Source organism: Octodon degus, unplaced genomic scaffold (assembly GCF_000260255.1).
Source record: "Octodon degus isolate 3935 unplaced genomic scaffold, OctDeg1.0 scaffold00006, whole genome shotgun sequence".
Taxonomy (NCBI): domain Eukaryota; kingdom Metazoa; phylum Chordata; class Mammalia; order Rodentia; family Octodontidae; genus Octodon; species Octodon degus.
The window spans coordinates 34,140,526-34,163,770 of record NW_004524582.1 but is presented as its reverse complement, the minus strand read 5'-3'; the positions used below and the strand labels follow the sequence as shown (position 1 = coordinate 34,163,770).

Sequence of the window (23,245 nt, the reverse complement as noted above, 5' to 3'; positions counted from 1 at the left end):
CAATTAACTGCTAGATTCAAAAATCTTCTGGAGATTCTTAGGATCATTGCCTTGCCCATCTTCTACATATAACTGTATCACTTGACATTGTCATGTTTCCTAGCTCTTCTCCTTTACCTTTCTCTGATTAGTCCTCGAGATCCTGCTTTCCTTTTGCTTGTAACATTAGGAATTTTATTGGTGTTTCTGGTAAATTACATGTATTAGACAACACTTTTTATTATTAAAAGTTAGTTAAGTATGCTTTGGGAACTTCAGAATGCATTATGGGTATTTCCTTTATTTCTTATGGGAAAAATATAATCTTGCCTTACAACAAACTTGATTACAACCAGCCCTTGCAAACAAACTGAGTTCAAAGGCCCAGTATATATGCTGTCTTTAGACTTTGTACATGTAAAAATAAACAGGCTAAAAGAGAAATGTTGGAAATATTACATGCAAAACGCAGGGTTCATCATAATTATACAAAATAGAATAACAGTGATATGGGGCTGGAGAGATGGCTCAGTGGTCTAAAGCACCTACTTGGAACAAGCTTGGCAAAGCACAGGGACCGCGGTTCAATCCCCCGGCACCACATGCCAGCCAGCCTCGCCCCCTGGTGGGCTGAGCTGGCCACACACACACACACACACACACACACACAATAAATAAATGTTAAAAAAAAAATAACAGTGATATGAAATATCTTTTAAGTCCAAAACTTTAATGAGATGAAAATTAATGATAAAAGGATGATTCTATAGTGTATTTTAACTATATATATATATATATATATATAGAGAGAGAGAGAGATAAAGATATGCACACACACACACACACACATATATATTTCATAGCATGTCTCAAATATAGGAAGCAAACAGTGACACAACTAAAGAAACAGGAAGTGACACAATAGGAGGCTCAACTCTTCAGGTACAATAAAGGAAAATAAAGCTTGACAGAATAGTAACAGCAAACAGAGGACTACGAAAAGCATAAACCAACTAGACATACATATACAATCCTCTTAACAGCTCATTATATACTGGACAAACCAACTGATGCGGCACAAAACAAATCTTAATAGATCATAAAATATTAAGTTCTTTTCTAACCATAATAAAAGTAGAAATAAACAATGGAAGAGAAATCACAAAATCAGTGAATATGTAACAACTATTTGGAGGAGTACTAAGGATTAAACTCAGAGCCTTCTCACTGAGCTACATCCTTAGTACTCCCCTCGTCTGCCTTAATTTTGGGAAAGCGTGATGTTAAGTTGCTGAGCTCTTGAGGCTAGACCCAAACTTGCAATCCTCTTACTTCAGACTTAAATGTTCCTTTCCATCAATGGATGAAGGCAATTTAGCATATACAACTAGAATATTACTCAACTATTAAAAAGGAAATATTTTAACATCTAGAATAATGATCAATCTTGAGGACATTATTTTAAGTGAAATAAGTCACCCACAAATAGTTACTATGTGACTCTACCTATACATCTAAAGCAGTGAAACTTATAGAACGGAAAGCAGAATGGTGTTTGTGATTGGGAAAAGATAGAAAAGAGCATTAAAAAAAATTTATTTATTTATTTGTGCGTGTGTGTGTGTGTGTGTGTGTGGCCAGCTCAGCCCAACAGGGGGCGGGGCTGGCTGGCCTGTGGTGCTGGGGGATTGAACTGCGGTCCCTGTGCTTTGCTAAGCTTGTTCCAAGTAGGTGCTTCAGACCACTGAGCCATCTCACAAGCCCAAGAGCATTTATTTTTGATGGATATTGAATTTTAGTTTTACAAAATGAAAGCTTTATAATAGTATGTCCCATGACAACTTGAATAGAGTCGACAACTGTGAATAGAACACTTAAAAATATTCAAGAAAAAAAAATAAATAAAATAAATAAATAAAAAATAAAAATATTCGAGAGTATATTTTATTTTATAGGGTTTGATTACAATTAAAATTCTTTTTAAAACAGTTAAGTATAAAAATGTTAAAAAGCTACCTTTAAATCCTAGGTGTCCTTCTTAGAAAAGGAAATTAATTCATGAATAATTTCCATGAATACTCAGGTACAATGAAAAACTACTTAACACAAATCAACACAGAAATTACACAAGTCATGAACAAAACAGTGGCAATATTTCTGCATGTAAATAAAAACATATACAGTTTTGCCGGCAATAGACATATGGCTCATACATATTTGAGTTTCAAAAAGTATACAGTACTGAAAGCTAATATCCATTCTACGTATACATAAAAGACTAAAAATATTAACTGATGTGACTGGACCTACCTTAAAAAATAAAACAAATATGAATTGTAAAACAAGAAAATAACTTTAATCCAAAAGATCCTGAATAAATATGTACTGCTTTTATAGTCTTTCTCGATAACTACAATTTTCAGCTGTGACTGTGTAATATCCATGATGTAAAGGCATTGTGTACCTTTAACATTCAGTGTACAGCAGAAAAATTTCACAGAACGTGAAATTATGACCATTCACATAAGCATTCGCTATAACCATTCATACACAGATCTGATGAAACAATTTTAATGTATAAGCCCTTTAGATAATGTCAGAGAAACTTCTTTATGTGTCTTAGCACAGAGGTCTTTACAAGTACAACAATGAAAAAGTAGCCATCATGCAGATTCTCAAAGGTAAATGGGAGGACTTTACCTATCACTGTAAATGTGCGAGGAGGAGGGGCCTTACAGATTTTTAAAGCATGATAAACATAGGGCAACAAATGTCCTGGGGTAGAAAAAGAAATAAAACTAGGCTTCTAAAAAGTCATTTCCATTGGAAAGAGTTTCTCAACCCATATATCCATCTTTCATTTTCTGAGACAGGCCTAATCTTCAAACTCACAATCTTCCTAACTCAGACTTCTGACTCCTGGGATTACAGATATTCATAACCATGCCCAGTCTTCAGCTGACACTTTAAAATCTGGCTTCCTCTTTAACATTTGCACATTTTACCTGCATCTTCTGTTTCTACTTACCTGGATAAACAGCTACTACCTCTTCTCTCTCCACATTCCAAAACTCCTTCCACTGTTCCAGAAAGGTGACCAGACATGGCTTAGATACAGCAAGACCTATTTGTTGAAAAATATAACATAATGCTTGCTTGAGACATTTCTAACCTATACTTCACTTAGTACAAGACAGGTATCAAAAGATTCTGGAAAGAGCTTTTCTAAATTTTGTTTCTTGGCACTCATCAATTTGCATAATATGAGCTTACTTCCAACTACTATCAAATAAAAGATTAAAAACTGGACTATAGGGGCTGGGGAGAGAGCTCAGCAATCTAAGTGCCTGCCTGGCAAGCACAAGGATCCAGGTTCTGTCCCAGGGACCACATGTGATGCTGGCCCCAGAACCCCGGGAATGGTGTACCAGCCACTGAAACCAGGCATGGGAGGACTTTACCTATCACTGTAAATGTGTGAGGAGGAGGGGTCATGGATTACATGCCTGTAATCCCAGCACTGGGAAAGCTGAAACATGATCACTACAAGTCTGAGCTGCATAGTGAGACCCTATATCAAATAAATAAATAATTTAAAAAACATCTTTCAATGGACTATAAGATATATGCCACAATATTTCATACCACTGAATTTCTATAATTATCTCTAGTTGTTAAATGAAGGTTATAAATTATCACAAGAGAAACTTAAAACAAGAAGAAATACAAACATTTTCCAATGTATGCCAACAACCTCCAATTTTTTTCCTTGAAAGCAAGAATCTAAAAGTGATTCACGCAAACTAAAAGCACCTAAGAGATGCTCTGTAAAGTAAATTAATGTTGTTAGTGTACCAGTGGTTTTCTACGCATTATCCTCACCCAAGAAGACCAGATTTCTGTAGTTCTCTAACATCACATCTCTGTATAAATTCCATTGAGCAGGGTCCAGGCATTCCCACTCCTCTGGAGAGAAATCAATGGCCACATCTCTGAACGTCAACAGTTCCTGAAAAATAAACAAACAAATAAACAGCACACTGACCACCTGGACACTAACAAGAGGTTTTTTTTGTTTTTTGTTTTTTTTTCCAGAACCGGGGATTGAATTCAGGCCCTTGCACTTGCCAGGGAAGCGTTTCTTCCACTGAGCCATCGCCCCAGCCCCAAGAGTTCTTAATGTGGCCCAAGATGAATGAGAGAGCTTGGAAGAATTATTATAGTCCTGACATAGTGAACACAGTGATGTTCACTAATTTATAATCTAAGGAAAGAAAGTAATATGAGATCCACAAAAATCAATGCAAATACTATAAGGAAAGCTGGGGGACAGAAAGGAAAACATAAGGGCCTTAGTGAAGTTTATGGTAAATCCTGCCTGGAGCTACAGGGAGCAATTAAAAGCAGCAGGGAGAACTGATACTGCTTGGGCACCAGAGTCCCCATTCACTGCTCTCCACATCTAGCTAAGTACAAAGGAGGCCAACTGGGGAAGGTGCTGTACTATACAAAACTCAGTATGTAAAATATATGTTCACACCTGGACACTCATATATAGCTCACCATTTTAATGTATTAAAAGGTACATGTATCCCTTAACCAATTGCTAACTCAGTATTTTTTTTTTTTTAATTTGTTTGGTTTGGTATTTTTAGGGAAGGGTCTAAAGGGTGTTCAGGGTCTCACTACTAGATTGGGCTCATAGTGATCCGCCTGTTTGCAGCCTCCCAAGAGCTGGGATTACAGGCCTGCACCACCACGCCCAGTCTCAACTGTTGTCTCAGCACACCTTGGTGGCACAGCCAGCATGGCAGGCCTGGGGATTAAACCCGTGGCCCCTGTGCCTGCTTGCACTGAGCTATTTGGCCAGCCCTGCTAACTCAAGTCTTGAAGGTGAGGCTCTGCTATAAATATCAGAGATAACACCTTGACAAAACAAAGAAGACCAAAAATAAAATAAGTTTTCTTCTAGTTTACACGTAACTATTTGCAGGCTATATAAGCACATTTGTACCCTTTTTCTTTAAAGTATCTGAAAGCTTTATTTTCAAGATTCTTTTATAAGAGGTTCTCACAGAAAGAATATTTAAGGCAAACTTCCCTGGCACTAATTTTGGAGCATAATTTAAAAATGTAAAAAAAAAAAAAATATATATATATATATATATAAAGCTTACTCCACATTCATACATAGACAATGGAAAGAGACAGCAGCAGAACAACCAATCAAGCTATAACAATGCCAGGAGTCCCTGTCTTGTCATGTAAAAGAGGCTAAGAACAAAAACCCTCAAGCTCTCTCACTCCTCATTTCTCTCCTCTTTCCAATAAGGTAGCTTATTCCTTCTAAACTTATATGTCTAATTTTTTATTTGTATAAAGTTTATGAACTCCAGGGAAGATATAATCCAACCTCATTGAAGATGTGACAATACTATACTTTTATGTAATATGAAGTACAAAATTACAGTATCAACACAGAAATATATACTTTAAGTACCATATTATCTTGAGGGGGGTACTACAAATAAAAATTAGGATCTTGAGCTTGCCAGGCAGGTGCTGTGCCACTGAGCTATATTTTAATCAGATGATAAAGCCATGATGAGTTACAAGGGTACTTCTAAAATTGTAATGGGTACAACCATGACTTTGAGATCTTATCAAAACTCATATTCTAACTAGTTCTAGATTGGGGCCTGGGTTTCTCAAACACAAACTCACCTACCAAAAGTCCAACAGACAGTCTTAAAGAATCATTAGGCAGCTGGGCAGGTGGCACATTCCTGTAATTCTGATACAGGGAGAAAAACTGGTCTCGGGTGGGTGACCTCCAAACCATACAAGGAAACTCCAAACGACATAGAGAAAAACAATCTCCCGACCTAACCTGTATGAGTTCGTGTTCTCTAAAACCAAAGAATGAATTTTAGGAACAAATGGAGGTTATGAGCAGAATATATTTATTGAGAGAAAGAAAGCTCCTGTCCAAGAGAGGGACAGGAGGGGGGCCCCCCGAGCAGGTAGTTCCCCCGGGGAAGCTGTCTCTTCCAGGGACTTTTATAGTGTAAAACCATGTGAGGCTAAGGAAGAGAGAATGGGAACTCGCTCAGGTGGGCAGGAGGTGGGACAAAACTATGGTCAACCAATGGGATTACATAAGGGACGGGGTCTTCTCCTGTTGGGGGTTGGGCTAGTGACTCACTTGGGTCTTTCCAGGTGATTGATACCTATTTAGAATATCAATCCCAGGTGCTACTTGTTTAGCATTTGTTAGGCCTTTAGGTCTTTAGGTCTTTAGGTCTGGTTCACAGCAGGAGCATCCGCCCCTCCAACAGTTGTAAGGCATCTCATCTTCTGTGCTGTCTCCTTCGAGGGCCTGGCCCTGTCTGACTGCCTATAATATTTCTATCTAACTCGGCTGCCTGCAATAATTCCAGCACACAAGAAGCTGAGAAAAGAGGATTGCCACAAGTTTGAGGCCAGCCCGAACTGCATAATCATACCCTGTCTCAAAGAACAAAAGATCAGGCGATTATAGCAACAACAAACATTTCTGATCATTTATAATAAACTACAAGCCACTCTAACAGTCTGAGACAGGAGAATCACTGAGTCTGAGCTAGCAAGACTCTGTACCAAATAAATAAAGATTTTTTAAATTACCATAATTCATAGTTTTCAGACACTTCAGCCCATAATTGGCTGGCTCCAAGGCAGGGTGGCATGGCAGACAGACAATGCATAGGAGAAACAGCTCACAGTGGGCAGAGGGTAGAAAAACAAGCAAGAAATCACCACAGCTCTGTCTATCCCTTGTTTCTTATCCAGTCTACCCATGCTTAGGGTGGGTAGCACTCACCTTAATCCTAGTGCCCTTGATCCTAACATTGCACCATGAATCAGTGTTATATACTTTAGATCCAGCCACCTCTGAAAAAGTCCCATCTATGACTACACTAGGCTTTGGAAGGACATCTAGACACAAGTCATAACAATATTCTGATGCATCAATCCCAAAATAACCTATGAAAGCAGTACTTACCCTCTTTAAAGGTAATATTTCATAACACACAAGCAGTAAAGCCTGTTTTTATCCCTACTTTATCCAAACCTAGAGTTCATATAAAAATGAATATAAGGGCCAAAATAGAGTATATATTAAAAGGATGCTTTTCTTAAATTAGAGAAGCAATGAAAATGCTATGGGTCACTCCGAATAGGAACCAGATCAGCCAGGGTGGAATTTGGAAAGCCGTTTATTACTGAGCTCAGGGTCCCCGGTCTGCTCTCACGCAGGAGGACCGAAAGACGGCAGCCCAGGAAGCAGGAAGGGGTTTTAAACCCTGGCACCACATTGAGTTTGATAAGCAAATTTATTGTCTGATCACACTCAGTTTGGTAAACAAATTCATTGTCTGACACAAAATAATGCTGTCAGAGTGATTGGGACCACTACTCAAACTACATTACCGGGGCTTTTGTTTCAGTTTCTGGTTAATTTGCACCTGAGTACCTGCAGGCAGCCTTGCATGGCCCGAGGTTACAAGAAGTTAAAGCCCATTTAGTTTCCTTTAAGTCATCTCTGTAAGCTAACTTTGCTGACAAGAATTGGTGAGGGTTACAGTAATTTTATCTAGCAAACAGCAAGAAACAGCCACTAGTTACTAAACAACTTAGAACAGTGGTAAGTATACGTTTTTACACAACAGGAAACACAGGATTTACATTTATAGCCTAAAATGTGAGTTAACCCATTACAAAAACATGTTAAAGAGAGACAAACATTGCATTTTACAGGAGCCCAACACTTACCCACTTCTTTATGAGATCAAATCAAAACACCTGGAGAGAGCCGCTTTATCCGGGTGGGTGCCTGTGAAAATGCTGTATTCAACCCTGGGGAAACCCAGAGAGCGCTTACATGATAGCACAAAGCATAAGACAGAATGCCTCAGCAGCTACCGTGAGGAAGGAGGGCACGTGCAGAGCTGAAGGGAGAATTTAAGTGGGCACACTACCACAGCTTCAGGAGGAAGCAAAACGGCAGTCTGAGCAGACAGCTGACCTGGGTCTGCAGAGCAAGCACACTCTGGAGAAGCTCGCTGAACCATCTGTGGATGCTCACACACTACACTGTGGAGTCATTTTGAGATCTGAGCGAGCTCATTCCTTTGGAAGCAAAAGCTACTGCATCGTCCTGTCTTCGGGAGCCTTGTAGCAATATTAATGCACTGCCTCAGGACAAGCAAGTCTGTGACCTCTTGAGGAAACAGAGGTTACTTCTTTAGGAACAATAGTTCAGGAAGCTAGCTGCAGGGTTTCAGGGGAACAGAACTTGTGTATGACATGACCTGGGAGCTAACGCAATCAGTGCAATTCTATAGACTTTCCACATTCTCCAAGTGAGCAGCATAAAAGGCTCCAAGGACTCTGCCCTGCAGTGACCATCATCAGCTCTGCCCTGACGGTGGCACAAAGCAAGCCTGCAGGAGAAACCCTGACTTCCTCCTTACCTCATACTGGCACCCAGGGCAGCTGAGATACTTCAGCTGGCTCTGGTCACAGACCACTCCCAATAGTTGCTGGGTGAATAACAGAAACAAAAGAAGGAGACAAGCAACCTCTAGCCTTTTGCAGCACACAGCCTAAAAAGAAACAGAAGCTCTGATCTGTGTGGGTTGTGAACATCCACTCTTGCCTGGAGCTCAACAATCTTGGAAGAGGATAGTTTTAGTTTTTAGGAAGACTTTATTAGTACATGTTTGTATTACATACACTCCTTGGAGGAAAATTAGTACATATACATAACACATCTTTCTTTTTCATCCCCTTCTCTCCTATCTTTCTCACCTCCCTCCATCTCTTTATCTCCTTCCCCTTTGAGAAAGATCTCCCTAATTGCTACTATATATCTTTTATTTTGTCCTTTGCTTATGCTTGGGGTTGCTCCTGAGAAACCATGTGATACTTAAGCTTGCATGTCTTGTGTTTCACTTAATATTAGGGTCCCAAGTGCATCCATTTTCCTACAAATCATTTTTCTCGATGGCACAGTATTATTCCATTTTCTGTAAACAACAGTATTTTCTTTATCCATCCTTGGATATGATGGACATATATGCCATTTCCAAAATTTAGCTATTATGAATTGTGCGGCTCTAAAAATGGGGTACTGGGTATTGCTATAAGAAGACATATTTAATCCCTTGGGGAAGATACCTACAAGGGGAATACCCAGGTCAAACGGAATTTCTAATTTCACTTAGCATCTTTATAAGTGGTTTTGGGAAAATTTGGCTACCCACATGCACAACATTGAATCTAGATACATTATTTCTCACCATAAACTAAAATAAAATAAAAATGGGTCAAAGAAATAAATATTAAAATAAAAACACAACCTATTGGAAGACAAAATAGGTAAAACTCTTGAAATAGGCAAAGGTTTTCTCAACAGAACCCCAGTTTTACAGAAAATGGCACCAAGGATCAATAAATGGGATCATATCAAATTAAAAAACTACTGCACAGCAAAAACAACTAACAGTGTCCTGTCACCATTTCAGGAGGTTCACTTGAAATTCAGGCAGCCCAAAGAAGAGGTGCAGAGCTGTGAGAACATCTGACATGCTTTTATTCGGTTGATCAGCAGCGTAGCCACAGTTCATCTCTTTAGCAGCTTAGAACAGCTATGCCCAGCTGCTCCCAGACACTGCACACACTATCACAGCAGTCCTCACTCACCACTGAGCCACTCTGTAACAGCCTAGACTTATAGAAGTATATACAATAGTGGCTACTTGCCAATATCAGACTTTATATGGGGTGAGTGGATATATAATTTATTTTACACTGACATGGAGAGGCGCACCTGTGCCGAAGTCTGCTGACTGGAGTTACTGTTCCCCAGAACCTCCTTTCCCTTTTGCAGCCTGAACTATAGTAGTCCATCTTAGATTTCGTTCTTCCCTACACTGAGTAAAAATGACAATCTATATTGGAGAATCTATGATTAAAAAAAAGTTTGTCAGCTATACTTCAGAAGACTAATATACAAAGAACTAAAAATAATTAGACTGCCTCCCAACAAAAGGCCCAGTCAAACAGTGGGAAAATAGGGGCCCACCAAATAGCTCAGTGGTTCAATCCCCAGGCCTGCGGTACCTGGTACTGGCACCCAGCACTGAGATGGCAACTGAAACTGGGCGTGGTGGCATGCACCTGTAATCCCAGATCTTGGGAGGCTGTAAAAAGGTGGATCACTATGAATTCGATCTAGTAGTGAAACCCTGAACATCCTATAGACCCTTTCCTAAAATACAGGAAAAAAAAAAGTGGGGGCATGAAAGGAATAGATTTCTCAGAAGTATAAATGGCCAATAAATCATTAAGAAATGCTCAACATCACTGGTCATTAGCGAAATGCAAACTAAGATGTAAGATTCCATCTTACCCTGGCAAGAATGGCCATCATCAGGAACTCAAATAATAACAAATGTGTGTGGTGGGGTTTGCACTGTTGGTGTAAATATAAACTAGTACAACCACTATGGAAATTAGTATGGAGATTCCTCAGAGACTTTTGATATTGCTGTTTTGCTTTTAAATATACATTTTTGTCTTTTTTAATATTCATTTTTTATTTTTTATTTCACTTATTAGATTATTTCTTTCTCTTATTCCCTTCTTTTCTTCTCTTTTTGATTTTAAATTGTACATCCCTCTAATTTTTTAATTTTTTGAAAACTTTTTAGTTTGGGGCCAGGTAGATAGCTCAGTGGAATAAGCTCTTCCCTGGAAAGCACAAGGGCCTGAGTTCAATCCCCAGTTCCACAAAAAAAAAAAAAGAAAGAAAGAAAGAAAGAAAAAGAAAAATTTTAGTTTGTCCTGTACTGCTTTTGGTGCTTTGGAGACTGTAGTAGTTTTCCACAACTTTCTTTATGTGTTCTGCTTTTGTCTTATTTACTTTTCTTATTGCTGGGACAAAATACCCAACACCCAAGAGTTACAGGAGGAAAGGATGACTTTAGCTCTTACCTTGTAGAAATTTCAGTCCATACAACTCCAAGACAGGGAAGTATGGCAGAGGAGCATCATAGAGGAGAAACTGTTCATGATGTGCAGGCAAGAAGCAGAAGCAAACTGCTCTCTTTCCCTTATATCTCATGTAAGCTACAAGGATTTTGGGTGGTGACACTCATACCCGGGTAGAGGTTCCCTCTTCAGTAAATCCATTCTGCCACACTCAGAACTATGCCAATCCAATTAGGTACCAATCTAGATATCACACACCCTTAATCCAGTCTCATACACCTTAATTCAGTCACCTCTAGAAAGTCCTATGAGTACGGGAGGCTTTGCAGGGGACATCTAAATACAAGCCATAAAAGCCTTTGTTTTGTTTGCCTTCCTCTTTCTACAGTGTCAAGCCCAACACTGCTAGCATGCTGGGTAGATGATCTGCTGCTGCTCAGCTACATTCACACCCCAACTATGAGAAATGGCACCTTGACCGATCTGAGACTTAGCCCTACCTTAACCTTCAACTTAGAGGAAATGAAAGCTCCTAGCTACCTCCAAGAAGAAACAGCAAGAGAAACCAGAAGACTAGACTCTCAACACTGACATCCATAAAACACTAGAAATAGCACAAAGGTTGTAGGAACTACGACTACAAGAGACTTACCTCAACATAGTCTGCGCCATGCACTAGCACACTGCATGTTGCTGACAGGCCCAGGAGTAACCACAGAGGGAGCATGTCATATTTTCTGTCTATATCATATCACATCTGCTGAAACTACGAGAGAGACTCCACTCATACAAAATCCACAAAGAAAGCAGGTCCTGAGCACAATAAACAGTGTCAAAAGCCATGAATCACAGCCAAAGAAACCATAGGGCAATTACAGTAAAAGCTCCAACTATAAATGAACTCAATGTTATGCGTCAGAATATCCTATAGCACATTCTTAACAGCAAACTCTTTACCATGAACGCTCACAGTAAAAGGGGAGATGCTATCCATCTCAACAGAAGCACAAATCTGAACATAGAAATACAAAACAAAACAAAAAAAAAACATGAATCCTACAAAAGATCATAACACAATGTGCTGGTGAGATGGCTCAGTGGTCTAAAGCACCTACTTAGAACAAGCTTAGCAAAGCACAGGGACCGCGGTTCAATCCCCCAGCACCACATGCCAGCCAGCCCCAACCCTGGTGGGCTGGGCTAGCCACACACACACACAAATAAATAAAATTTTAAAAAATATACTGTTAAAAGATCGTGACATATGGGCCGGGAGATGGCTCAGTAGGATAGGCGCTTGACTGGCAAATGCAAGGATCTGAGTTCAATCCCCGGTTCCACCAAAAAAAAAAAAAAAAAAAAAAAAAAAGATCGTAACACATTGATTTCAAACTGGATGAAATAATGAAGAACTCAAAAGAATGATTAAAATGACAATGAATTCAAAGAAGATACAAATAAATAGCTAAATGAACTAGGAATACAATGCAAGATATAAAAGAGAAATTCAATGAAGAGATAGAGTCTGAGGAACAACCAAAAAGACATCTTAGAAATGAAAAACTCAGTAAATCAAATAGAGGGCATTTCTGAAAACCTTAACAACAGACTATATAAAGAAGGAGAAATATCAAGGCTTCAAGATCAGGTGGAAAAACAATCATGCTCGGATAATAATACAGGAGAGAGGGAGAGAGGGAGAGAGGGTGCCTGAACATGAACACGAACACGAACACAATATTCAAGATCTACAAGCCCGGTATAGTGATACTTGCCTGTAATCCCAGCACTCAAAAGGCTGGCACAGGAAAACCCCTGCAAGTTCAAGGCGAGCCTGGGCTACATAGCAAGACGTATGTCAAAACACAAAAAGAACAAACAAATAAAAAAATCTATAGGATACCATTAAAAGACCAAGTATACATAGAATTAGAATATATAAGGATGACAAACTAAAAGCACAGAAAACTTATTCAGTGGTATAATAGCAGAATATTTCCTAAACACTGGCAAAATACACATCTCTAGATACATGAAATACTTAGAAACCCAAATAGACATGATAGAAAAGAGCCTCTCTATGACAGGTTACAATTACACTGCCAGAAGCACAGAACAAAAAAGAGAAAATATAAGAGAAAAACATGAAGTCTCTTAAAAACACAAACTCATCAGAATATCCGATTTCGAAGTAGAAACTGTAAAGGCTAAGAAGGCAGGCAACGCTATATTTCATGTCACGAAAGAAAATAAATGTCGGGGTCGGGGAGATGGCTCGATGAAATAAGCACTACCCTGGCAAGCGCAAGGGCCTGAGTTTACTCCCCCTCCCCCGCAGAAAAGAAAAGAAATGTCAACCTAGTTTATTACATCCAAAATCATCCTTCAGAATTAAAGGATAATCAAAACATTCCAAGATAAGCATAAACTACAGGAATCAGTGCACTAAATCAGCATTGCATAAGTTACTAAGAAATCCTACATATAGAACAGGAAGTAAGATAAACACAAAACAGGAACATGAGAAAGAGTGAACCTCATTAGAAGAGTACCTACGTAAATAAGAACTAGGAAAAAAAAAGTGATTAAATCAGTAAACCATCAAAATTCTGAAGATAAATACAGGAGAAATAAGCATGTTTAAATAGATCATTTAAAACATTATAAACAAAAATAAGACCATGGGGCCGGGGAGATGGCTCAGTGGAATAAGTGCTTCCCTGGCAAGCGCAAGGACCTGAGTTCAATCTCCGGTTCCACCAAAAAAATAAAAAATAAAAAAAAAAAATAAGACCATGATGGCCTAAACCTAGACTCCATGATAAATTTTAGCTCACCCCAAAGTTGCAAAAACAGGTCTATGTGCAAAACAAGTAACCACAAGGAAGAAATGCACCCTGAGAAAGCACTGACCTTAAGCAATAACAGAAAGAAAAAGCCAGATGTATAGGAAGAAAAAGCCAGATATATAGCAAAAAAAGAAAAAAGAAAAGAAATCTGTTTGACAAGCAGGATGAGTGCTACATATTTTCATTTGCGGTTTTTCACTTTATATACCTCTCATGTCCTCTGCTCACGGCTGCTCAGTTGGACTCTGAAACAGGGGTCTCTGTTGATGGTTGCTGAGCTCAGTTAATAAAAGGCCTTCAAATCTTAATGGGATACTTGGATTCCTATATTAATTATGAACCCACAACAAATTCTCTTATATTAAAAGATAGATTGGCTGGCAGGACTTTTTTTTAAAAAGACCCCAAAATTCACTACCTTCAAAAACCCATCACCTCATCTGTAAAACCTTATGTAGGGGGCCTGCCCCTTAGCTCAGTTCTTTAAGTGGCTGCTTCAACAAAGCAGTCAGCCTCAGTTTGCTGTGATTTGATCCCCACAACTCAAGCCAACCAAATCTGCCCTGAAGGCATTTGGAGAAAAAAAAAAAAAAATCCTTCTATAAAACCTTATGCAGACTAAAAGTGAAAGAATAGAAACTGATACTCTAAGCAAGCAGAGCCTAAGAGCAAACAGGAATAGCTTATTTGTCTTTTAGGAATAGCTTTACTGACACAATCAGGACAAAGATGATCACTACATTGTGATAAAGTTCATCAAGAAAACATATAAAACATATACAGTTTAAGGGGGTCTTATGGGTTAGCTCAGTTATTTAAAGTGCCTGCTTGGGCAAACTCAGTCAGGTGCACAGGACCATGGTTCAAACCCCAGCTTCACATGCTGCACCAGACCTGCCCGTAAGGTAGCCTGAGTCAGCCAAAGAAAAAAAGAATCCTTCTCAAGTTTAGGGCCAGCCTGATAGCTCAGCAGAATAAATCACCTGCTCAGGCAGAGCACAGGAGCTGGGGTTGAATCCCGGAGTGCCGTGCCAGCCCCACCCACAGGGCGTGCAGAGACAGTGATTGAGACTGGGCGTGGTGATGTGCACCTATAATCCCAGTACTCAGAAGGCTGAAAACAGGGGAATCACTACAAATTCGATCTACATAGTGAGACCCTGTAGGCCCTGTAGACCCTGTCCTAAATACAGAAAAAAAAAAGGGGAGAGAAAACATATACAGTTTTGTTTTGTTTTGTTTTGTTTGCGGAACTGGGGATTGAATTTAGGCCCTTGCACTTGCCAGGGAAGCGCTTATTCCACTGAGCCATCTCCCCGGCCCCGAAGAGTCGTGAAGGGGGCATGAACTGGCAACCTCGCGCTCTAAAGCCCAGTGTGGAAACCGCTGCACTAGGTTACCACCATATATATATATCGCTTATGCAACTTTGCATTCCTGAGGTGAGGACAGTTCCGGAAAGGTAGGTCCAGCATCCATACATACAGTTTTTAAAACATTCAAATTCTACTGGACATAAAGGGAGGAAAGGGAGAGACTCAAGCCCCAGTACAGTAATAGTGGGTAACTGTAATACTCAAGTCACATGACAGATCATCTAGACCAAGAAAGAAAGAAAACACGCACACACGCACAAAGAAATATCTGGGCTAAACCATAGATCAAATGGTCTCAACAGGTATCAACAGAATATTCCATCCATAAGCTTCAAACCGTATTCTTTCCATTAACACATGGTATAGTTTCTAAAACAGGGGCCAGGGATATAGCTCAGCGGCATAAGCACCTATTTGGCAAGCACAAGATCCTAAATTCAATCTCCAGTACCACCCACAAAAAAACGAAACAAAACAAAACACTAGACTAAGAATCACACAGATATCAAAGGATTGGAACTGTTGGTAGAGTTCTGCTGTTGGCGCAGTTTAAGTTGGCAGTCACTTTGGAACATTTTTCAGTAGAATATATTTAATTAAATGCCATGAATCATCATTTCTACTCCTACGCAGAGAGAACGCACCAAAACAATTTACAAGAATATTAGTAGGAGTAGCTGAAATAGGAAAATTGTAGTTGCTACTAGGAAGAATTGAGAGAATACTGATATGACAAAAAGCAGGAAGGAGGATTCTGGGTCATCACTGATGATTCCTTTCTTAATGTAGACAGTACTTAGTTGCTAATTCATTCATCTATAAAATTTTCATGTTTAATCTTATGTTTTCTCAATAAAATAAAATTAATCAAATAAAAGATGTTACAAAAGAGCAAAATATTGAAATGTGTTTTGTGTATACCAATTCCCTACAATGAATAAACCATGATGCACTCACTGAAAATATTAAGAGCAGAAAAGAGAGGATAAAAGGGCACTGGGAAACACTTCAGGGTATCTAACACGGTAATTATGTTGAATGAGGTGTTGGCTTCATGGGTGTGTACATAACATAAAAAATATACTTGACATGCAGTATACACTATTATATCTCAACAAAGTTGTTAAAAATGTAGGAGCCATCTAAAACTGTGGTTAAAAAGGAAACACACGTAAACAGGTAAAGAGACAAAAAATTCATTAGCATAGCATCAATATCAATAGTTTAGAAAAGGAAAGTAGACCATGACTCATCCACATAGCGACACACTGACAAAGGTTCTACAATCTGACGTACAGGATCTCAGGATAAATCCTGAGGGGATTTCACTGACCTTATCAGATCCAAAAGCTACAACTCTTGTTGCATAGGTCTTGCTTTACCTTGGTCTTAACCATCCAGCAGAAAAGTATAAAAATGAAGTATAAGAAGTAAAGCCATGCTGTTCTGTTGAGCTGTAGGGGACTCATGTCAACAATTTCTGACAACCCTATTACGGGCTACTGGATTCTTTTAGAATATTTTGCTGAGTTTACACACCTATAATATTCAAATAATGGAACAACAAAAAAAGGGTATACGGATGTATGTCCATTTTGTATCTGTGTATTCAAAGTGGTTAGGATAGATATATGGTTACATTCTCTTAACAAATAATGATTTGTTCTAATGGTGTTTGTGAATAGGATATCATGTCCTCATCTAGTACAGCAATTAACCACTAGGAAGAATGTATGCAAAGTGTTAATTATTGAAACTGTCCTACCAATTTGATTTGAAACTGTCTCCTTTCTATTTGTTTATCAATAAAATTATGGAAAAGAAAAAAAAGGAAAGTAGAAGAAAAAATTCAAAGTAAAACAACATTTAAAGTTATTGAAATGAACATACCACAAAACATAAAAAAAATCACACCACCATTCTGCACTGGGAATTGAACTTAGGGTCTCACATTAAGCTCCATTCTTCACCATTTTTTATTGTTAGTCATGCTACTTGCCAGGCTGGGCTCAAACTCACAATCCTCCTACCTCAGCCTTCTCAGTAGCAGGGATTACAGACATGTCCCATCACATCTTGACAAAAGATAGTTCTTTAACAGAAAAAAAAAAGAAAGAAAGAAAGAAAGAAAGAAAGAAAAGAAAAGAAAAGAAAAGAAAAGAAAAGAAAAGAAAAGAAAAGAAAAGAAAAAGGGCTGGTGAGATGGCTCAGTGATCTAAAGCACCTACTTAGAACAAGCTTAGCAAAGGACAGGGACTGCGGTTCAATCCCCCAGCACCACATGCCAGCCAGTCCCTCCCCCTGGTGGGCTGAGCTGGCCACACACACACACACATTCATTAACTAAATAAAAGCTCTAATAAATTTGATAAGAAAAATTCATAATCAAGTATATACTTTCTAGTTGTAACATATGTATGTATATATTTCGTTATGTCTCACCAAAAGGGATACCTTGGAGAAAAGCACTGTTACGTGCTTCCATCACTGTGCAAACATCAGTCTACTTACACAAACTTAAGTGGTATAGCCTGCTCCACAACTAGGTTATATGCCATGCCACCATTATATATGAAGTCTATCAATGACCAAAATGTCATTATATGGTACATGGTTGTATGCTATTAAACTATAGTAATCAGTGTAGAATTCACAATGAAATGAATAAATAGAGGTGTGTAGAACTAAAAATAAAATTCTTAAAAAGAACCATGTTTTATTATTTTTTATTAATTTTATTGAGAAACAAATAGCAATGAGACAGTTTCAAATCCAGTAAGTGGGACAGTTTCAATAATTAATACATTGCATATTGTTGTCTTCATAGTGGTTATTCATAGTACAAGATGCAGACATGATATCCTGTCCAAACACTATTAGTACAAATATTTCTTCTCATTGAATTAAGAGAAAGTAGCTGTATGTCTATCCTAACTATTTTGTATATACAGATACAAAATGGTCCTTCATTTGTATGCCTTTTTTTGTTTAGTTTTGTCAGTGATGGGTATTCCATTGCCATTTAGAACCACATGTTTTAGACACACAAATGACTCCAACTGCAGAAAAAGATACATTTTCCAACGAAAGCTTCTATGCAATGGGCTATCTGTCTAGCAAAAAAAAATCCTACTGTATCCTTTCTTTATTCATCCTAATAAATCACTTTCAAAGGTAAAATAGCTAAATATAAAGGCAAATTATAAAACACTCTAAAATTGTTATAGGAATTCTTTCTTAAATTCATACAACACAATATTTAAAATATAATATTCATGTTAGGCTATATGAAATAAAAGTTCTCATCAAAAATAAAATCAGTAAAGAGTACAAAGAAAACTGGCAGAGCAGAAAAACTAATTCCCTTACATATGACCAAACACTTTCTATGAGAGTGGGAAAGACAGACACCCCAGGAGAAAAGCAAGAAACTTGAACAGCCACTTCATATAGGAGGCATCTGTTCAATAGTCCTTAAGAAAGCTCAGCCTCATTAGAAATTAAAGTATGTAATAACATTATATAGATAGGAAGGAATAAATACATGAAACAACTGAACTCTCATGATGTTATAAATTGTTACCTACCCTGGAAAACCAGGATACTCCCATATCCCACACGTACATTTACAGAACTTTTGCACATGTATAACATAGTAACACACGAGGATACAGCAGCACTATCCAAAGTACTGAAACCCAGGAATTAGGAGTAAAGGACACACACTCAAGAACAGATAAATAATGTATGAGGCATTTTTTATATGTCACCTTATTCTAGGTCTTGTATGTCCAGTTTAACCAATAGTAGAAAAAAATACCAAATATCTTTCATATAGATGTCATTCTACCTAATCCTTATCAGGTCAATGGAGTCAACAAACAACAAACTCTCCCTGGAATGGAAGGTCAGTACTTCCCACTCCTGCTTCCCCAGCTCAATACAGTGACAACTTCCCATTACACATATATATTTTACAAAAGAATTATATAAAATTTATGAAACAGATTTACAGAGAATCTAAGATTAGACTATACATGCCATCTGTGTAGATAAAACTCATCATTAGAAACATGACCATTTCCCCTCATCAAATATAATCTATGTAGTCCTGGCAAAATTTCAACATGTTTTAAGGAAAGAGAGCAAAACCAAAAATTCTAAAATGCAACTGATTGGTAAATATATACGAAATTATCCAGGAAATATCTGAATTACACGAGCCATAGGGGCAGCTATCATTGTCCATCATGTGTGAGTGTAATATTTCAACAATAAAGATCAAGAGATCACAATAAAAACACCATTTGTAGATGAATCCATACAGATGCAGGGAATATTTGCATTATTAAAAACAACAGAAAGGCCAGTATATAACCAATCATATCAAGAATGACATTAAATGTGAATAGAGTAAACACAATCAAAAGACAGCTGTTGGGTCTGAGGGAAATAGCTCAGTGGCAGAATATGCATCCACAAAATGCAAGGCCCTGGGTTCAAACCCTAGTACTCACTCCTGAAAAGCAGCTAATAGTATAATAGGAAGAACTGTCCCTCCCTCTACCCATGGCCATACTGAAGGAACATCTCCTTATGTGTGAGTCCCTCTGAGAATGTCATAGAAGAAGCAAGAGGCAACTGGGAAAAAAACAAGAACATCACACGAGTAGGAAAAGCTAAGGCACACTTAGGCATGACTCCTACATGAGACAATGCACCATATAACTGAGAAAGAATCTTCAACACCCAGAATCACCCTGGGAAGTGAGATATACATAGTAGCCTAACTCTATAGAGCTCCCTGTCATTTGGATCTCAGCTCACCTAATGCATGGGGAGCATGACCATAAGCCATACAGAAATCTATTGTTGACTATACTCATGCAGGTACTTCCACATGCTTCACACTCTGGGTCAGGGCAGACAAGGGGTTAAAACTCAACAAGTCAGTTTCTCTTTGGAAGGGATTACTGACCACTGACAGCTTAGTTTCTATTTAGTCTTGTTCAGTTTTATGGAGTCAACAAACTACAATCTTTCCCTTGAGTGGGAGCTCAGCACTTTCTAATCCTGTTCCTGAAGCTCAATCCAGGGACAATTTCCTATCAGCTCCTCCTGGAAAGAGTCTGTCCATGCACTGAGTGCTGCAACTTGTAACACCTTCCATTTGAGGGAATGCATCTTAAACTCCCAAGCTCTGGAAGCCAAGTGTCATGGACATGTGTATATCTCCCTGCATCACAAGTAAGTGGTTTGCAATGAATGTGCAAGCTCTTTCTTGAACTGCAGTCCCCAGCAGTAGTGGAGAAAAGGTTAAAAAGTGCAGATTCCCATTTATTCCTGGATGAGCAAACCAGCATACTCTCCCAGTGGCTCCTCAACAATCTAGATTCTAACTAGTTTGTCTGGTGGATACAGTGCAGCAAATAGCAGACCTTCTGCAGCCTGAGCACAGCTGTTAGAATGGCCATTATCAAAAAACTGAAAGACACCAAGTATTTCAAAGACATAGGTATGGAAAACAGAACCCAGCACGTTATGGATGTGAATTTAAAGTTAGTACAGTATAGCCATTTTGGGCCATAGTGTAAAAATTTTTCAAAGAAATAAAAAAACTGGGCCGGGGAGATGGCTCAGTGGAATAAGCGCTTCCATGGCAAGCGCAAGGGCTTGAGTTCAATCCCCGGTTCCAATAAGGGGATGTATTCAAAAGAATTGAAATGTGAATGCGAAGAGATGGCTGCACTCTCAGTTCACTGTAGCACTATCGACAGCAGTGAGGTATGGAAAGCCTTTTCCAAGAGGGCACCAAGCAGGCCTGCAGGGCTCCACCCACACCTCAGGCTCTTTAGCTAGAGGGGCCTAGAGACTAAGACGAATTAGACACTCCAAAGGCCAGCGACACAGCAGTGGGACAGTTCTGAAAGCCAGATCCCGAGAAAGATGGAAGGGCTTTTGATATGTTACCTGTAAAGTCTCCAAGGGGGAAGCTTAACCGAAAGACATTCTTTTGGACAAAAGGAAAGACACAGACACAAATTTTTTAAACAAGGGGTCAAGTGATCCCCTTCTACTTTTCGTTCGTACGAAACGTTCACAAACAGAAAACAAATGTTTTAAAAAGCAACACCCAATACTTGGAGAAAAAAAAAAAAAACACGAAACTACTGTGTTTTGAAACATAGCCTGAGAAACTATCAATCGATAATGCTGTGGAAAGAGAAACTTGGCCTTTAAGAATTTGGTCGGGGGGGTCGGGGAGATGGCTCAATGGAATAAGCGCTTCCCTGGCAAGCGCAAGAGCCTGAGTTCAATTCCCGGTTCTGCAATAAATAAATAAATAAAAATACAAAAAGAATAAAAGAATTTGGTCAGGGAGCTCGGTGTCAGGCTTCTCTCGAGGATTTTTGCGGTCTGCACCACGCAACCAGGAGAGGGGAGGGAGACAGAAAGGCAACCCGCGAGGGGCAAGGTCACCGTGCAAGGAGAGCACAGGGGCCCCGGCGTCGACCGCAGCCTAGGACACCGAGGCCGAGCCGCCCAGAGAAGTCACCAGGCAGGAGGGAGCAGGGCCGCAGGTGTCGCCCGCAGCCGAGCACGCCGAGGCCGAGCTGTCCAGAGCAGACTGGGACCTGCAGACTCCGGAGTGGACCTCGGAGAGGCCCGATCCCGCACGGCCGGTTCCCTTGGCTCCAAGCAGCCGCCCTCCCAGTCCCGGGACTCTGGGCCGCACACTCACCATTTCCGGGGTCTCCGGCGTCCTCCCTGTGGCTCTTGCACCCCTTCAAGTAGCAGGACGAGAAAGGCGGCTGAAGGGACTTAGGACACGCAGGACAACGGAGCAGAGCAGAAGACGCCAGTACACGGACCGCAAGATTGGCGGGCTCCACACAAAGGCCCGTGACACGGTAAAAGCCTCTGGCTGTGTGCCTGATTGGGCAGGCCTCGCCTAAGTGTCTCTGATTGGACAGCCTTCTGGCCCCACCCCCTCAATGCCTGGGCAACAGCAGGCTACACCAACCCCAGGCCAATTGAAGCCAGGATGCCAGGTTTGGGGTTATAGCTTTATTTATTTATTTTCTGGTGCTGAAGGTTGAACCCAGGGTCTTTGGCTGTCCCAGTTTTAAGGCAGAACCTCCTGCAGGTGCGGAACTTCATTCACCAGGAATATCTTTGCATTTAACTTTGTGTGTATCAGTTAATAGATTATGTATGTGGGTATTGTTGGCTATATTAATATATTATTCATTCCTGATTATATTAAGAATATAGGGGCCGGGAAAATGGCTCAGTAGGATAAGCGCTTGACTGGCAAATGCAAGGATCTGAGTTCAATCCCTGGTTCCGCAAAAAAAAAAAAAAAAAAAATGTAAAGAATATAATGACAATTATTTTTAAGTTCAGTTAGCTTCTCTGATATCTGATCTGTTGAGGAGGCAGCTTGAACTTTGAAATAACAGTCCACCTCCTAAGGCAGTGACATCCAATAAAAATAAAATGTGAAACACCAATGTAATTTTAAATTTATATTTAAAATATTAAGAGTTGGGGGCTGGGGAGATGGCTCAGTAGAATAAGTGCTTGCCTGGCAAGCACAAGGGCCTGAGTTCAATCCCTGGTTCTGCAAAAATAAATAAATAAATAAATAAAAATAAAATAAAATATTAAGAGGTGAAATTTTTGTAATAACAGTGTAATACACTCTAAATATTATATGTGATCAATATAAAATTATTAATAAGTATACACACATCAGCAGTTTGCCATACTGATAAATGTCTGGAAGTTGACAGCCACAACTATGAGCACCTCTTGTAAGTGTAGAGGCCAAAGATAACGTCTATTAACCTCATGATGTCTCAAAAAATTTAGTATAGGGGCTGGTGAGATGGCTCAGTGGTCTAACGCACCTACTTAGAACAAGCTTAGCAAAGCACAGGGACCGCGGTTCAATCCCCCAGCACCACACGCCAGCCAGCCCCGCCCCCTGGTGGGCTGAGC

General features: G+C 39.4%; 1 protein-coding gene across 1 annotated transcript in view; it reads right to left on the bottom strand.

Moving 5' to 3' along the window:
- LOC105743184 (zinc finger protein 665-like) overlaps positions 1–22,259 on the bottom strand; it is a 33,660-nt gene extending 11,401 nt beyond the window's left edge. Inside the window, 4 exon segments of the mRNA XM_023700569.1 lie at positions 3,008–3,103; positions 3,862–3,988; positions 17,272–17,333; positions 21,984–22,259. Coding sequence (XP_023556337.1) covers positions 3,008–3,103; positions 3,862–3,988; positions 17,272–17,304 — 256 coding nt within the window. The 5' untranslated portion in view covers positions 17,305–17,333; positions 21,984–22,259.
- Positions 22,260–23,245: the final 986 nt, after the last annotated feature.